Genomic DNA, 13,217 nt, shown 5'->3' with positions numbered 1-13,217 from the left:
TGGATCAGAGGAGTGAAGCCAAGCAGAATCTCTATCCTACGCCAGATGGATGAAACCACTTAGCAAATTAGCAGTCTTCCCTTTCTGGCTTTACAACACACACGCATGGACACACAATGGAAACGCATACTGTAAAAGCATGCATGCAAGTATGTGCACGAGAGCACACATCTGCACACACACAAACAAGTGGCATGGAGCGGTAAAAGGCCACTAAAAACATGTAGAGGCGGGAATGAGTGAGAGAGTGAGAAAGAAGAGGAGAGCATGAGGAAGGTGAGAGGAGAGGATGATGACATGGAGAGACAGGAAGAACGGAGGTGAAAAAAACTGAGGTGAGAGGAGAGGAAAAAGGAAGTTGGTCAGGCGATGTAGGGGGGGGGGGGCAGGTGAAGGGAACATGGTGCATCCCTGTGGAGAGAGTGACCTCTGGGCAAATTAGTGTAACACCGAAATCCAGTCTGTTGAAGGGACCACGCGGGGGAAGGAGAGAGGAGCAGGACGGAGGGGGAATTGCCTGTGGCACGCATCCCTTTTACAGGGGTCATCAGCAGTACACATCAGCTCAAATATACAGACACACACTTCCCTAACACACAACACTTTTCCCATATATTTTTACCAATATATAAACTCATATGCATGCACACACATGCAGGCAACCATGGCCATTTTAAAATCATTACATAAACAGAAACATGGCCATGATCGCAATATGTGACATCCGTGCTACTCAAATATTTATACAAAGAAAAAAAACACACAAACATGCATGCACACACGAGGTGTGTGTGTACATTCTGCCTTCATCCTGGTGCGCAGAGAATCACATCAGGGAATAACGGACACATGAGGATCAGATTGATTAAGGCCAGAGTTCTTAGCAGTAATAAGGAGGATTAAGACAGCTAATAAATGTTTCATTTGAAGCCAGACGTGGATCTAACGTGAGAAAGGCCCCCAGCTTGCTCTCTGGGGTTAGTGTGATTCTGCTCTTTCCTCTCCTCCTCCTCCTCCTCCTACTACTCCTCCTTCCTCCGCCACCCTCAGCTGTTGGTTTTCAGCTGTATTATGACAGCCACTACAGATCGTCTCACTCGCAACTACAGTCCCTGCCCTTGTGCCTACACATCATTAGCTCCCCATCTGTCAGCTTCCTAACAGGTTCCCACTAATGTGGCCAAGGACTCACTTCATTGCATTCCTATCCAGCCAGCAGCGGCAGTCAGCTAGGCACTGCACTCTGTCCTGTTCAGTTCAGAGTCTCTCTTTTATTTGACTTTTACACCTCTCTCCTTCACTTCCTCCCATTCCCCCTGATCCTGCTTGTTCTTCCCTCATATCTGCTCCAACCCTCTCTTTTTGCATCATCTTAGCCTATACTCGCCCCACTCTTTCTTTCCAATCCTCATCCACTTTTAACCTTTCCACTCCACTCCTCTCACCCCCCCCCCCCCCCTCCCTTCATTTTCCTCCTCAGACTTGTTCCCTAAAGTATCTGGTGAGATTCAGAGCTGGTACCAATGGTCAACAGGGGATTAGCAATAATGGAGGATAGAGAATGTGTGAAAACCAGTCACAAATTCTGCAGGCCAGAGGCTCTCTCTCTCTCTCTCTCTCTCTCACACAGACACACACACACACACACACACACACACACACACACACACACACACACACACACACACACCACAAGCACTGATGATCCACACATGTGCACAAAACCCAGGCAACCAGGCACAAGCCATCTCTGGCGTCACGTTTATCACTCAGCATGCATTCATGGGCCAGACCCCCACTGCTGAGTGCAATACAGGCATAAAATAAAGTAAAATAAAATGAAAATCAGCTACAATAAAATAAAATAGAATGAGAAGTTTGTGTCAGTAAGCACAGAACGCTGTAGTGGCTAATGGCAGCGACAGTGACAGTGGTCCTGGTAAATGGGCTGTGTGGCTGCATGCGTAACTCTATCTGTGGAGGGAGAATACAGCAGTGGTTGGGTAATGGAAAGGTCATTTAGCCAATCCCCCAGGTAGGGGGGCTGGTCTGACAAGGCTCATTTGTCACAGTTCAATAACTGCCACTCCGGGGGAGTGTGAGGGAGGGAGAGAAAACCAGAGAGAGAGGGATAGGAAGTGTGTGTGTGTGTGTGTGTGTACTGCAACCCTGTTGTGTGATAGTGTGCTCAGACCCTGGCAGCACAGCTGATTCCCAGAGCTTGTCCCTCCATTAGAGGCCTCACAGCGGGGTCACAGCGAAAGCCAAGCACCACGGACTCAGTCATCTCAATGTGAAAACTTGTAAGCATTGGCCTGGGAGGATTATCTCCGCTCTAACTGGTGGATGTCTGGCTTTTCCAAGTGGGAAAACAGAATTGTTTCACCCTCTTGAAGCCAAAGATGGCCACTCCAGAAGGATGTCTAGCTATAATTCATGGCTTTTGATCAGGTAAATTAGTATTCACTTGCAAGGTTGGAAGGTAGAGAGTGGACTACCAAGGATATATAAAATAAGTTATACTTTCTGCAAATATGGAGGAGATTCATAAACAATGAACTTATGTGGTAGTTATATCTTTACTATACGACTATTTGAAAATTTTCATTTATTTGAAAAATTGATTTTCGACCACCACAAGTCGATGCTTACCACATTTAAAAACCCTTTGGATTATCTTAAAATAGTTACAAAGCTGAAAACAGACTTTTTTTTTATTCAATCAAGAAGAGCTGGTTTTCTGGGGATACATGGTTTTAGCAGGACAGCGATGTCACCCTTAAATTTTATCCTCCAAAATAAGATTTGTCTGTCCAATATATTAATCAATCAAACATTTGTCTAGCCTGTGTAATACATGCATAATTGTAGCTCAAAGTTCTTTATAATAAAAAATGTACATAAGTACAACAGATAAAAAAAGCAAAATAGCCCAACCTCCATTTTTCTCAGCTGGCTGTATTGATTTTTACTGTCCCTTTAACATGTCGTTAGGCGTGTGACAGAATGATCCCCCCGCTTTGTGATAGAGCCAAAGATTTTCACACATCTCACTGAGCAACTGGTGAGAGACACCACAGTCTGCCCTTCTCCTCACTTTGAAAATCAATAATAAGCTTCTATGTACTCATTCACGTGTCTCTGTGTCCTCCCTGAGAGATGCCTGAGGCACAGATTTCTATTCAACTCAACAGGATGGCGAGATTCAGGATTTTATATCTGACCCCCCACTGTGGAGATTTAGGACCTGCTAACTCTGTGTGATGAGAGGGTTTGATCCCATTTAATACTTAAATACTGGGTGTGTTTGAGATGTTTCAGAAAGGTCTATGTCTCCCCCATGTGGTCACCGCACACACAAACACACAGAACGTACAAAACAACTGTTGCATGAAAATGTTTGTAGTTAAGAACAAAACCTTTAGAGATATTGCTAAAAATAAAAGATGAGTATTCACATTGGCAATCAGACTTATTTAAGACAATATCAATTTGCTGTATGTAACTAACTTTGAGGTCCAGTAAAAACAAAAAAGATGACTGAAAAAGCAACAACAGATAGCATCAAACAAATAGTGCACATCACAATTACAACAGGAGAAATACTTTAGGTGAATTTCTACTGACTGACTTTAATTAGATTTGTTATATGTTAACATTTTGCTAACTTAAACAATATAAGATAGTGATGAGGACATACTGTACTTATTTAGTAACATGGGCACTGCTAGTCAATGCTCGCCACTAAACCTTCAGCCATCCACACAGTCAATCGGTGCTCGCAGGAGCTGTGACTGAAACCATTCGGTATGTCTGTGTGAGTCTGTCACTGTAAATGACCGATCCAGCAGTTTCTTCAACTGCAGCTAACAGTTTATATCAAACACAAAGACACAAACGGACCCCATTAGCTAAGCAGACACACAGATAGATGATGTGCCTATGGGTCTGATAAACCATGAAACAACTTTTAAACAAGACACACAGTCATATCCATCAAATGATAGTGAAAGAGAGACTGTCTCACAAATGGGCTGAGCTGGCTGTGGTCAGTGACATCATGGGACAAAGCGCTTCCTCATTCAACATGACTCACTGAAATTTGCGCCACTCACAGTATAAATTACAGCTTACTTGATGAAGTATCCCCTGACACACAAAAATTTTATTTAAATTGTTGGTCAGTGATTAATTTTTGAAAAAATTCCTGTGAGACAAGTTCATTCAGAGGAAAGCAACTGTGTTCAGTTCAAGGACGTAACAGCTGAGATGGCACCTTTGTTGTTTAAAGATGCTTTCTGGGTAAGTCAATTTCTCTGGTTTCACGCTTTGACAAAGTTGACCTTGGGAAAAACTGAATGATCATTGGTATCCTCATAATCATGCAATAATTTATCTTATCCTTTTTTTTTTATGTTGAATTCAAAAGCTAAGTAAACTACATTGTAATATTCTATATCCATTATACATATAATTTAAAGTACCTACAAATGAAAGCAGAGACAGAGACAGAAATTGTTGTCACTGCTATATACAGTATATTATAACTTAGTCCACATTTACATGACTTTGACGTCAAATTATGTATATTAGAAATAGATAACCCATTTTGTCCGAGCATGACCGAATTATGGAACAAGTGTAGAGGTGAAATTTAACATAAAATAAACATGTCTTTGTTGTGTTCAAAAGTTCCGGCAATTTTGTATCACTTTACCAATAAAGTACTGTTGACTTGTAGAGGCCATAATTCCCCACAACTGGTTTTACAATGTCCTCCCTCAGTGTGCAAGTTATTGTAACGTGTTGAACTGCCACTCTGCACATTCTCAATCTTATCTATTAATCTATTTGCTCTACACATAATCGGCAGTTTGATGAAGTACTGAATATGTCACTCTGTCACATATGACTATTTTTGATAAAAGTTAGTTCTGCATTTTTACCACATAGTGAGTGCAGGATTGGCACAAGGATACGTTGCAATCGTTGAGCAATGCTGTTCGTTGCAGAATTTCTCTGAAGTTTTTCTTATGTCTTCTCAATACAGAGTACTGATTTTACTTCTCACACCGGGTATAACACTGTGATCCAAAGGTTACGAGATGGAAGGCAAATGTGCAAAGATGTGGAGGAGCTTCTAAAGATGAGGTACCATCAGTTCGTACAGTGTTTCAGCAGCTGAGACCGAAACTTGACCATTGAACTACCAGACATACTGAATATCTGTGGTCATAGTGCAATTAAGACCATGATACAGTACGAGGAATACAAATCTAAGTAAATGTAGCTTTTCCCAGCAATGGCCAGTTGAATGACAAAAACCAGTGTGTTACCAGATTGCTTTTCAAAAAGTTGTGTCCACTGGGGTTTTTGGTATTATCAGGGCACAGAAGATATTTAAATTGCACCTTTCAACAATATGAAGCTTGGGTGGTAAGATCCTTCTGGAAAAAAAATGTATTGAATCTGTGGTGGTAATCAGATTTAACAGCGCATGTACATAGTCACACTTGTGTTCACTTAGTCCTACACCTCATTTGCATTATAACAGGTTATCAATTTAGCATATTTTTGACTCACTCCTGATGTGCAAAGACTTTATTATAGCGACCAACATCTAAGGGAGATACAAATATTCTATATTCTTTGTCTCGTGTTAGTGACACCTGATAAGAATATAGAAAATGATATAGCAGATCCATATAAGGTAAACTTCAAGATGTAACCACGTCCAACGAAAGGTGGGTTAGGCCACTAAAGGGCATTTTATCAGAAAGAACAACAGGTTTGTTATGTTACTACTACCTTATTAGTCTGCAGTGACATAAAACATACAGCTATACAGTGGTTCTTGTTATTAGGTGATGATATTCTGGTACAAAAACTTAAGTTCTTAACTAACAGTGTATCTTAGAAAATTGCAAAACCTAAGCTTCGGTGGTAACAGGTTGAAAATCCAACAATGCATAATGTGTCCCTTTTGTTAGCGCAATAACATATAACAGTTAAGTCTCACAACAAAACAACTGAAACACAAATGCTGGGCTCCAGAGTGATGTGTCCGTCTGTTCGTACTGCACAGGGCACTAGCAGAGGAGAAGTATGGGAAGGAACTGCTGACTATTGCTCGCAAAGCTGGAGGACACACAGAGATTAGGTAAATACGTTGTTCTAGTCAAAGTATACTTCCTTTGAGGTTAAAAATATGGACTGTATCCACACAAAGTTGGTACACAAGAAGGATATATTGGTATAAAACAATATTTATAAACTCTAGTTTGGTTACATCTTCATTTTTTCGAAAGACAACGTGGTGAGTATTAGACACTTTACTGCTGATTGAAACTGACCTGCAACGTAAAATATAAACCATCTGTCAGGCGCAGATGAGTCAAGTTCTTTTTAGAGGAAACATATTTTTGTCTGTGTGAGGCAGAGTAAAAAAAGAGACACTGTGTGTGTGTGCACCACCTATTGCAGCAGCCCCTCTCTCAATGTATAGTAGGTCATTATCTGTTGACAGTTTCCTTTTCTTTAAAGTTTCTGCCATGTTAGTTACCTGCTACTGACTACACTGAAAAAGTGACGATAACAGAGACAAGTGGCGAATGATAAGGTGCAAAGTCTGTCTGTTTGAATCGCTGTCTTGAGTAATTAGCCACAATTTAATTTCTATCAGCAAATGCGAGTGAGGTGCCCTTGATGGTATTTTGTTTAGTCCAAATTGCTCTGGTGTAGCTGCTTCACCAGCATTAAGACAGTTAAGTTGTCTTGAGCTTCTGTGTGACTGTCTTCTTAGAAAGAGATAGGAAGAAACTCTGAGTCTGAGCAACAATAACCCTGGATGAACCTAAAAATGCTGCATGGGGGATGGTTTCTGTTTTTAGTTTGCAACGACAATCAGCCTTTTTGTATCCATAAAAAAAGCTGCAGACAGTCACTGAATCATCTCTGATCTTACATGTGCATTGTTTTTCCAGCACCTTGAGAGCTTCCTTCAACCAATTAAAAGCACGTAAGTTCATCTGGTCATTTGCTCCCTGGACAAATCCACTCAAAGTACTAAATCCCGCTGCTGCTGTTCTTATTTGTGTTCAAATGTGAATGACTCATTTTGCTTTTTTGATTGTGTATGTTGCTGCAGAAATTGAGAACGTTGGGAACTTTCACATCCAACTCTCAGATAAATTGAAAGAGGAGGTGAAAAAGATTGAGACATTCCGAGAACATCAGAGAGATCAGAGGAAGAAGGTAACCGGCAATTTCTGGTGCTTAAGAACTGACTTATTGTACACAAATAGAAAGGTATAAGGTTTGATTGTCCTGATGAACATAATGTGAAGTCTTATTTCTTACTCTGGCTTTAGGCATATGAAGATTATTTCATTGTTATATTGTTTTCCACTTTCATTAGGTTAGACTTAATCCTGGAACTTTTAGTTTTAAGTTCGTATAGCATGTCAGGAACTTATGAGACCACTGCGATCGTAAAAGGATATATAGTATATTAAAACATTATACGCAAGCCTGAAATCTTTCCATTTTTGACTCTTCTGTTTCCCCTTGTAGTTTGAAAGCATCATGGAGAAGGTTCAGAAGAAAAAGGTTTCCCTGTTCAAGAAAACCATGGAGGTAGGAAAACAGCCACTGCTGGTATCATTTTAATTAGTGTTTTACATTTAAGCCATAAAATAAACATTTTATCATGGTGAAGAAACTGATTTGATATTTTGTGCATGGCCATCACTGACATAAACAGCAAAACAACACACACTTTTTTACAGTCCTTGGTGGAACTCTGCAGCCCTTGCTTTCTGTTTTTCTTTCTATCAGTCTAAGAAGAACTATGAGCTGAAATGCAAGGAGGCTGATGAGGCAGAACAGGGGGCTGAGAAGGCCACCATAGCATCCAAAAACTCTGAAAAGGTACTAACAATATATGAACCACCTCCCTATAATAATATTGTCAGACAAGCTTGTAAAGGAACTGCTACCCTGATGAAAGGAATCCAAATACAAACTTTCAGAGTACCATTTAGACCCTCATCTTTGTACCTCACCGCACCACACAACTGTCCGTTTCAGTTCTGTTCGTGAACTACAAGTTTCCAGATGATAGCAGGTCGACAAAATGTCTAGGGACATTCTGCTATAGTGCACCAGTGATGCAACACAACACATAGCGAGGAGTAACTGAAGAGTGTTCATGTGCTACTGTGACTGTAATCATGTCACCTCTTTTAAAGTACATTCAATATCAGGCAATACCCCAAATGACCCTGATTATATTGAAACCTTTGTATTTTCAGGCAACGTGCCAGAGTGACATTTCCAACATGTCTAAATATGTTTTGGCCTTGTGATGTGCAAGTTCAAAGTCTCTCTGGCTTGTGATCAGACTTTCTCACACTGGTAATTCATGTCACTTCCTGTGTAATCTTTGTTTCGCAGATACAGCACAGGGCCAAGCAAAGCAGACAGACAGCCAATGAAGCAGGTATGATGGAGAGCCACATTTCATCTGTATCACTTCTATTTTTAATCTGCATATATTTGTTCTTTGATGTATTCGCACCATTTGTCCATACTGCTGCCACTAATTATCAACATTTAGAGGACACTTTTGGGAAATTCTGCACCATACATTATTTATTTGTTTCCATTGCTGTGTCATTTCTAACTATTACAATCTATAATGATTCTCCAATCTCTCACAGAGAAGCTGTACTATTTCAACGTTGTTCAGCTAGAGAGTGTTCGCCAGGACTGGGAAGAAACACACAAAAGCACATGTGAGGTACTGTGGATGACCACCTGCACCTGCAATGCTCTCTAATATAGTCACAACCTAGAATATGAGCTTCTAACCAAGCAGTCTCACACCACAGCCCTTTTATATGCACAAAGTCTGACTCCTCTTATAACATCTTTCTAATGCTGACCAGTGAGGAAATACACTTTATCTTGCAGCGAGCATGCTAAAATCCCAGACTGACACGGTAACATATGCCACCATATGAGTATTATTCAGCCACACTGTCAGTGTGTACTAATGCAGCATGACAGCTGTTGGGGTAAGGGGTTATGAAAAAAAGCAGAAACAATCTTGTCTCTGCAGACATTAAGTTACTGATATTCAGAAACCAGTGGGAGCGCTCTTGTTTTTCAGGTGTTCCAGCAACTGGAGGGAGATCGTATCGGCATGCTCAGGTGTGTTCTCTGGGACCACTGCAATCATTTCTCCATGCAGTGTGTCCGAGATGATGAGGTGAGCTCATTAAATGGTTCCTCCTGACATTTCTGTACAAACCACTCAAAGCACCATGGTAATACCGTGGTAAAAAGGATTTGGTCCCTACCATGATAGTGCAGTACAACAATACCATGATATTGGACAATACTAAATAACACCATGTGCATACACAACTACCAGTAAATGAACAGTTATCTAATTTAAACAGAAGAAGAAAATACACAGTAAACATTAAATGTAAACATGATTATTAGGTTTAACAGAAAATTCAATAAATATAAACAATTGATTTCTTGCAGGAATACCTCAGCACTTTAGAACCCTCTGGGTTCCTCTTGGGATGAATGTCTCACTTGAATGCTTGGTTTTAAGCAAGGCACAGGTTCAAGCCTTATTTACAAATTTAATTTTAGTAGCAATTTATTATTAAGAAAATTTTTTTGCAATATTGCAATTTGGTTAATGCACTACTTGGATTTTTTCTGAGTTTGATCTTTTTTTTTCCAAACCTGAATGAATCTGTTTAAATTTTATTAGCCATGCTAGTGCTGTGGTTCTGTGGATGGTAATGACAGTCTGATGATCAATCAGTCAACCACTCTGGTCAAGACTGAAATACTGTATCTAGACAACTATTGGAGGAATTACCATGAAATTTTATGCAGACATTCAGGATTCCCGGAGAATGAGCTAATTAGCAAATGTTAGCATGCAAAACTATGCAGAACATGTTAAACATGTAGCATCAATGGTGATGATAGCCTCTAGCTCAAAACACTGCTGTGCTAATGTACAGCCCCAATGCTAGTTTGGCTCTGGACTCTTTCTTGAAAGCTGCAGAAAGTAGCCGAAAGGTGGATGATTTAGCCAAAACACCTTCATACATGCTCATTGTCTCCTCACATAATGTATTTTGAGCATGGATAACTGAATTTGAAATAAAGTCTCTTAGCACAGAAGTGAATGTGAAACGTTTTTTTTACCCACTGAGCGAAACAATTCTGTACAATTCTGATCTCACATGGATTGCCTCCTGTTTAAAAATCAGTTTTATGAGGACGTGAGGAGGCTTCTGGAGCAGTGTGACATCTCGACAGACAACAACTGCTTCATAGAGATGAAACGCACAGGATCGAGGCCTCCAGGTGAGCTGCCATGGTGGGCCAGGTATTTGACTTAATGAGAACGTTTTAGAGGCTACTCAGAACTCAGAATGTCATTTCCCCTTCAGAAAAAAACTGAAAACTTGAAAAGAGAAATGAGAAAAAGCGCAACAGCAAAATAATGGAATTTAAGAGTTCTACTCAACTACTAACCTTTCTCTTTGAGTGGAGCAACAGAGGAATATTTGTCGTCGCTTCTCGAATGAACAACTACTGTTTTCCTCCTGCAGAGCCCATAGTCTTTGAGAGCTTCTACAAGACAGATGTGTCCAGAGACAGCAATGGCCAGGCTGTTTTCGCAGGAGGAGAAAACATGAGGTGTGACACAAATAACCTTGGAGGAGGCACCAGGAGGAGACAGCATTGTTACTGTAACCCGCCAGGCTATGAAGGAGAATGCATGAATAGTGCAGGATTGTTGTGGCGGCCAGATAATGCTGTCTCCTTGTGGTTAATCGTTTGTCAGTACCTTCTTCTATTTAGACCACTACAAAAAAATAGAAATGATAAAAAAAAAGAATCTATCCTAAATATCTCACTTGAACCTGGATCACGCAGGTGCTCTGATTCCCTTCTCAATGGCTCTGGGAACATCAGCATCGACACTCCTGAAAACTCACGATCAGCACTGACATCTGCTGGTGATTGTAAGTAGTACAATCACTCACTCATTCACCATCATCTAACAGTTAGGATATATTTATGTATTTTTGAATGAGAAGCATAACACAATCATTAGAATGTTGTTGGCTCTGCCTTGCGCTTTATTATTGCGGGGTGTGCTCCAAATCGATATTCATAGAGACATATTCACAGTCACCTTTTAGCAAACACAGTAGTAGACCAAAGAATTAAAACTGATGTGCTCTTGATGTGTTGAAATAAAATCATGACACAGTACTGAATCATTTTAATACGATTCAAATGAGCTACTTAAATCAGATATAAAAATGAAGTATATAAACTAAAGAAAAGTACACACATTTTTTCTTTCAACTTACCCTATATGCTTGCAAAACACGGCACCTTTTATGGGACTCATGCTTTGGAAAGATAATTTTATATCTGAATTGGATGAAATAAAATGTACTGTATACAAATGTATTGTACATTGATCTATAAAGAGAGGCTAACATTTGGCATTTGCAATTGTCTGCTATGACTCTGGCTTCAGTTGAGATTTCGGATGGAGGATATGCACCCGTACCAGTCCTTCAGCAAGACACATCACTGGCCACATTTACAGCTGATGAAGACAGCTACATTGTGCTTTATACATATGCTGCACAGGTGATCATTTTGCATCATTTTGACACAAATTTATTACCTAAGACTTAATGGTACAAGAAACAAAGTTTGTCAAAAGCAGGGTATCATTTTGTGCAGCATGTTAAAAAGATAATGTAGGTATTAAGGTAAGAGAATTCGAGAAGAAGGCTTGTTTGTGTTACCCATCTCGAGCTGACTTTTGTCATCTTTGCTCACATTAACTTGTCAGGAAGGGGATGAACTGCCTGTGAGCAGAGGGGATGTGGTCCGAGTGTTGCAACGAGAAGAAGATGGCTGGTGGCTAGTGGAGAGGAATGGGCTGACTGGACTGGTACCAGGAAACTATCTGGGCAAAATCTGAGCACACACAAAAATAAGAAAATACACACAAATGCACACAAACATGTGACAAAACACACACAGCCTCACACCAAACCCATGCATGTGCATATGCTTAAATGAACACATACTGTACCACATCACCTATAGATTCACATACATACACTTTGTTTTTGCCAGGCTTTCTAGGTAAGTGCTCTTCACAGTCTCAGCTGATGTCCGCACTGATTTCTGAACCTGCACTGAAAATCAAGCATCATTTAGTGGGTAGTTGGTTTTTGAAATGTGCAGGGGGATAATTATTTATTAATAGTGAATTAGTCATACAGTTTGTTGTTTGTAGTTGTAGTGAGATTGTAACCCTGCTACCTCGTGTGTTGTACGGCTGGGATTCTTGTACCTAGTGTCATTGGACTGAATAATTATGGCTTCAAATGACATTTCTCTATGAATGTTATATTTTCTCTTTTTAAGATTATATTTTTGGCATTTTGCCTTTGATTTGAGTATGATTCAGTGTGAGTAAACAACCAAGGAAAAGTTTCAGTTGCTAATATTACTACAGCTAGTTATATACCAGTGCAAGCGAGGCTCTGCATGGCATTATTTATGGTATTTCTCTAACAATCTGAACTCTCATCAGTTATCATCAGATCACCATGCATGTTTCTGTACTTTACATAGCACTGACAGAAATAAGGGATGAATTAATTTATCTTCGATAGGTAAGACACTAGATGCCATTGCATTTGATGTGATAAATTTTGAGTTACTTTTAGAGTTAGAGGACATGGTGGCCATTTTTTAGATGAGCATGTATCTCTTGAAGAGATATATCATACATCCTAACAGTGTCTGCAGCTATTTTTTTTTATTTTTGCGTGTGTGTTTGTGAGCTGGGGAAGATAGAGGGTCATGTACTCCATGTAATTATATGTCTGCTGTCTATAAAGTATTTTCTGTGATCGATGGGAAGATCATCAGTTACCATGGAGATCAAAATACAAAAAATAGTTTTTATAACTTAGGAAACTGTATGACTATCTGTAAAATGATGGCACAGCTATTTCTTTAAGTTCATATTTTTCTTGTGACTGATGAAATATCAAATCATTACCTGTGTGTAAGGTTTAACTGGTAACATATTTAATTTTATATCAAACCATGTGGATCAAATGTCAATTAAACAG

The 13,217-nt window shown here is 39.8% G+C and overlaps 1 protein-coding gene across 2 annotated transcripts; it reads left to right on the top strand.

Annotated features, from left to right (window-relative positions):
• The first annotated feature begins 4,135 nt into the window (after positions 1–4,135).
• Positions 4,136–13,215, top strand: LOC120793796 (proline-serine-threonine phosphatase-interacting protein 1-like). Of its 2 annotated transcripts, none has more exons than XR_005708045.1 (15): positions 4,136–4,302; positions 5,051–5,151; positions 6,086–6,160; positions 6,984–7,018; positions 7,148–7,254; positions 7,573–7,635; positions 7,837–7,929; positions 8,455–8,500; positions 8,721–8,800; positions 9,173–9,271; positions 10,305–10,401; positions 10,650–10,737; positions 10,978–11,066; positions 11,594–11,834; positions 11,918–11,995. XR_005708045.1 is itself a non-coding variant. In XM_040134202.1 (15 exons), the coding sequence occupies exons 1-15, from the start codon at positions 4,270–4,272 to the stop codon at positions 12,047–12,049; spliced, it is 1,254 nt and encodes a 417-aa protein (XP_039990136.1). In that variant the 5' UTR covers positions 4,136–4,269; the 3' UTR covers positions 12,050–13,215. The 2 variants fall into 2 exon arrangements, 1 of the variants encoding a protein (XP_039990136.1); XM_040134202.1 differs by having other exon boundaries at positions 11,594–11,709; positions 11,918–13,215.
• Positions 13,216–13,217: the final 2 nt, after the last annotated feature.

This window comes from Xiphias gladius, chromosome 1, assembly GCF_016859285.1.
Source record: "Xiphias gladius isolate SHS-SW01 ecotype Sanya breed wild chromosome 1, ASM1685928v1, whole genome shotgun sequence".
Lineage (NCBI taxonomy): Eukaryota > Metazoa > Chordata > Actinopteri > Istiophoriformes > Xiphiidae > Xiphias > Xiphias gladius.
This window is presented reverse-complemented; position numbering and strand designations above follow the sequence as displayed.

Coding starts and splice junctions, on each gene's coding strand:
- LOC120793796 (XM_040134202.1), top strand. CDS start 4,270: ATGGCACCTTTGTTGTTTAAAGATGCTTTCTGG. Junction 7,019..7,147: donor CTTCAACCAATTAAAAGCAC/GTAAGTTCATCT, acceptor ATGTTGCTGCAG/AAATTGAGAACGTTGGGAAC. Junction 11,710..11,917: donor TTTATACATATGCTGCACAG/GTGATCATTTTG, acceptor TTAACTTGTCAG/GAAGGGGATGAACTGCCTGT.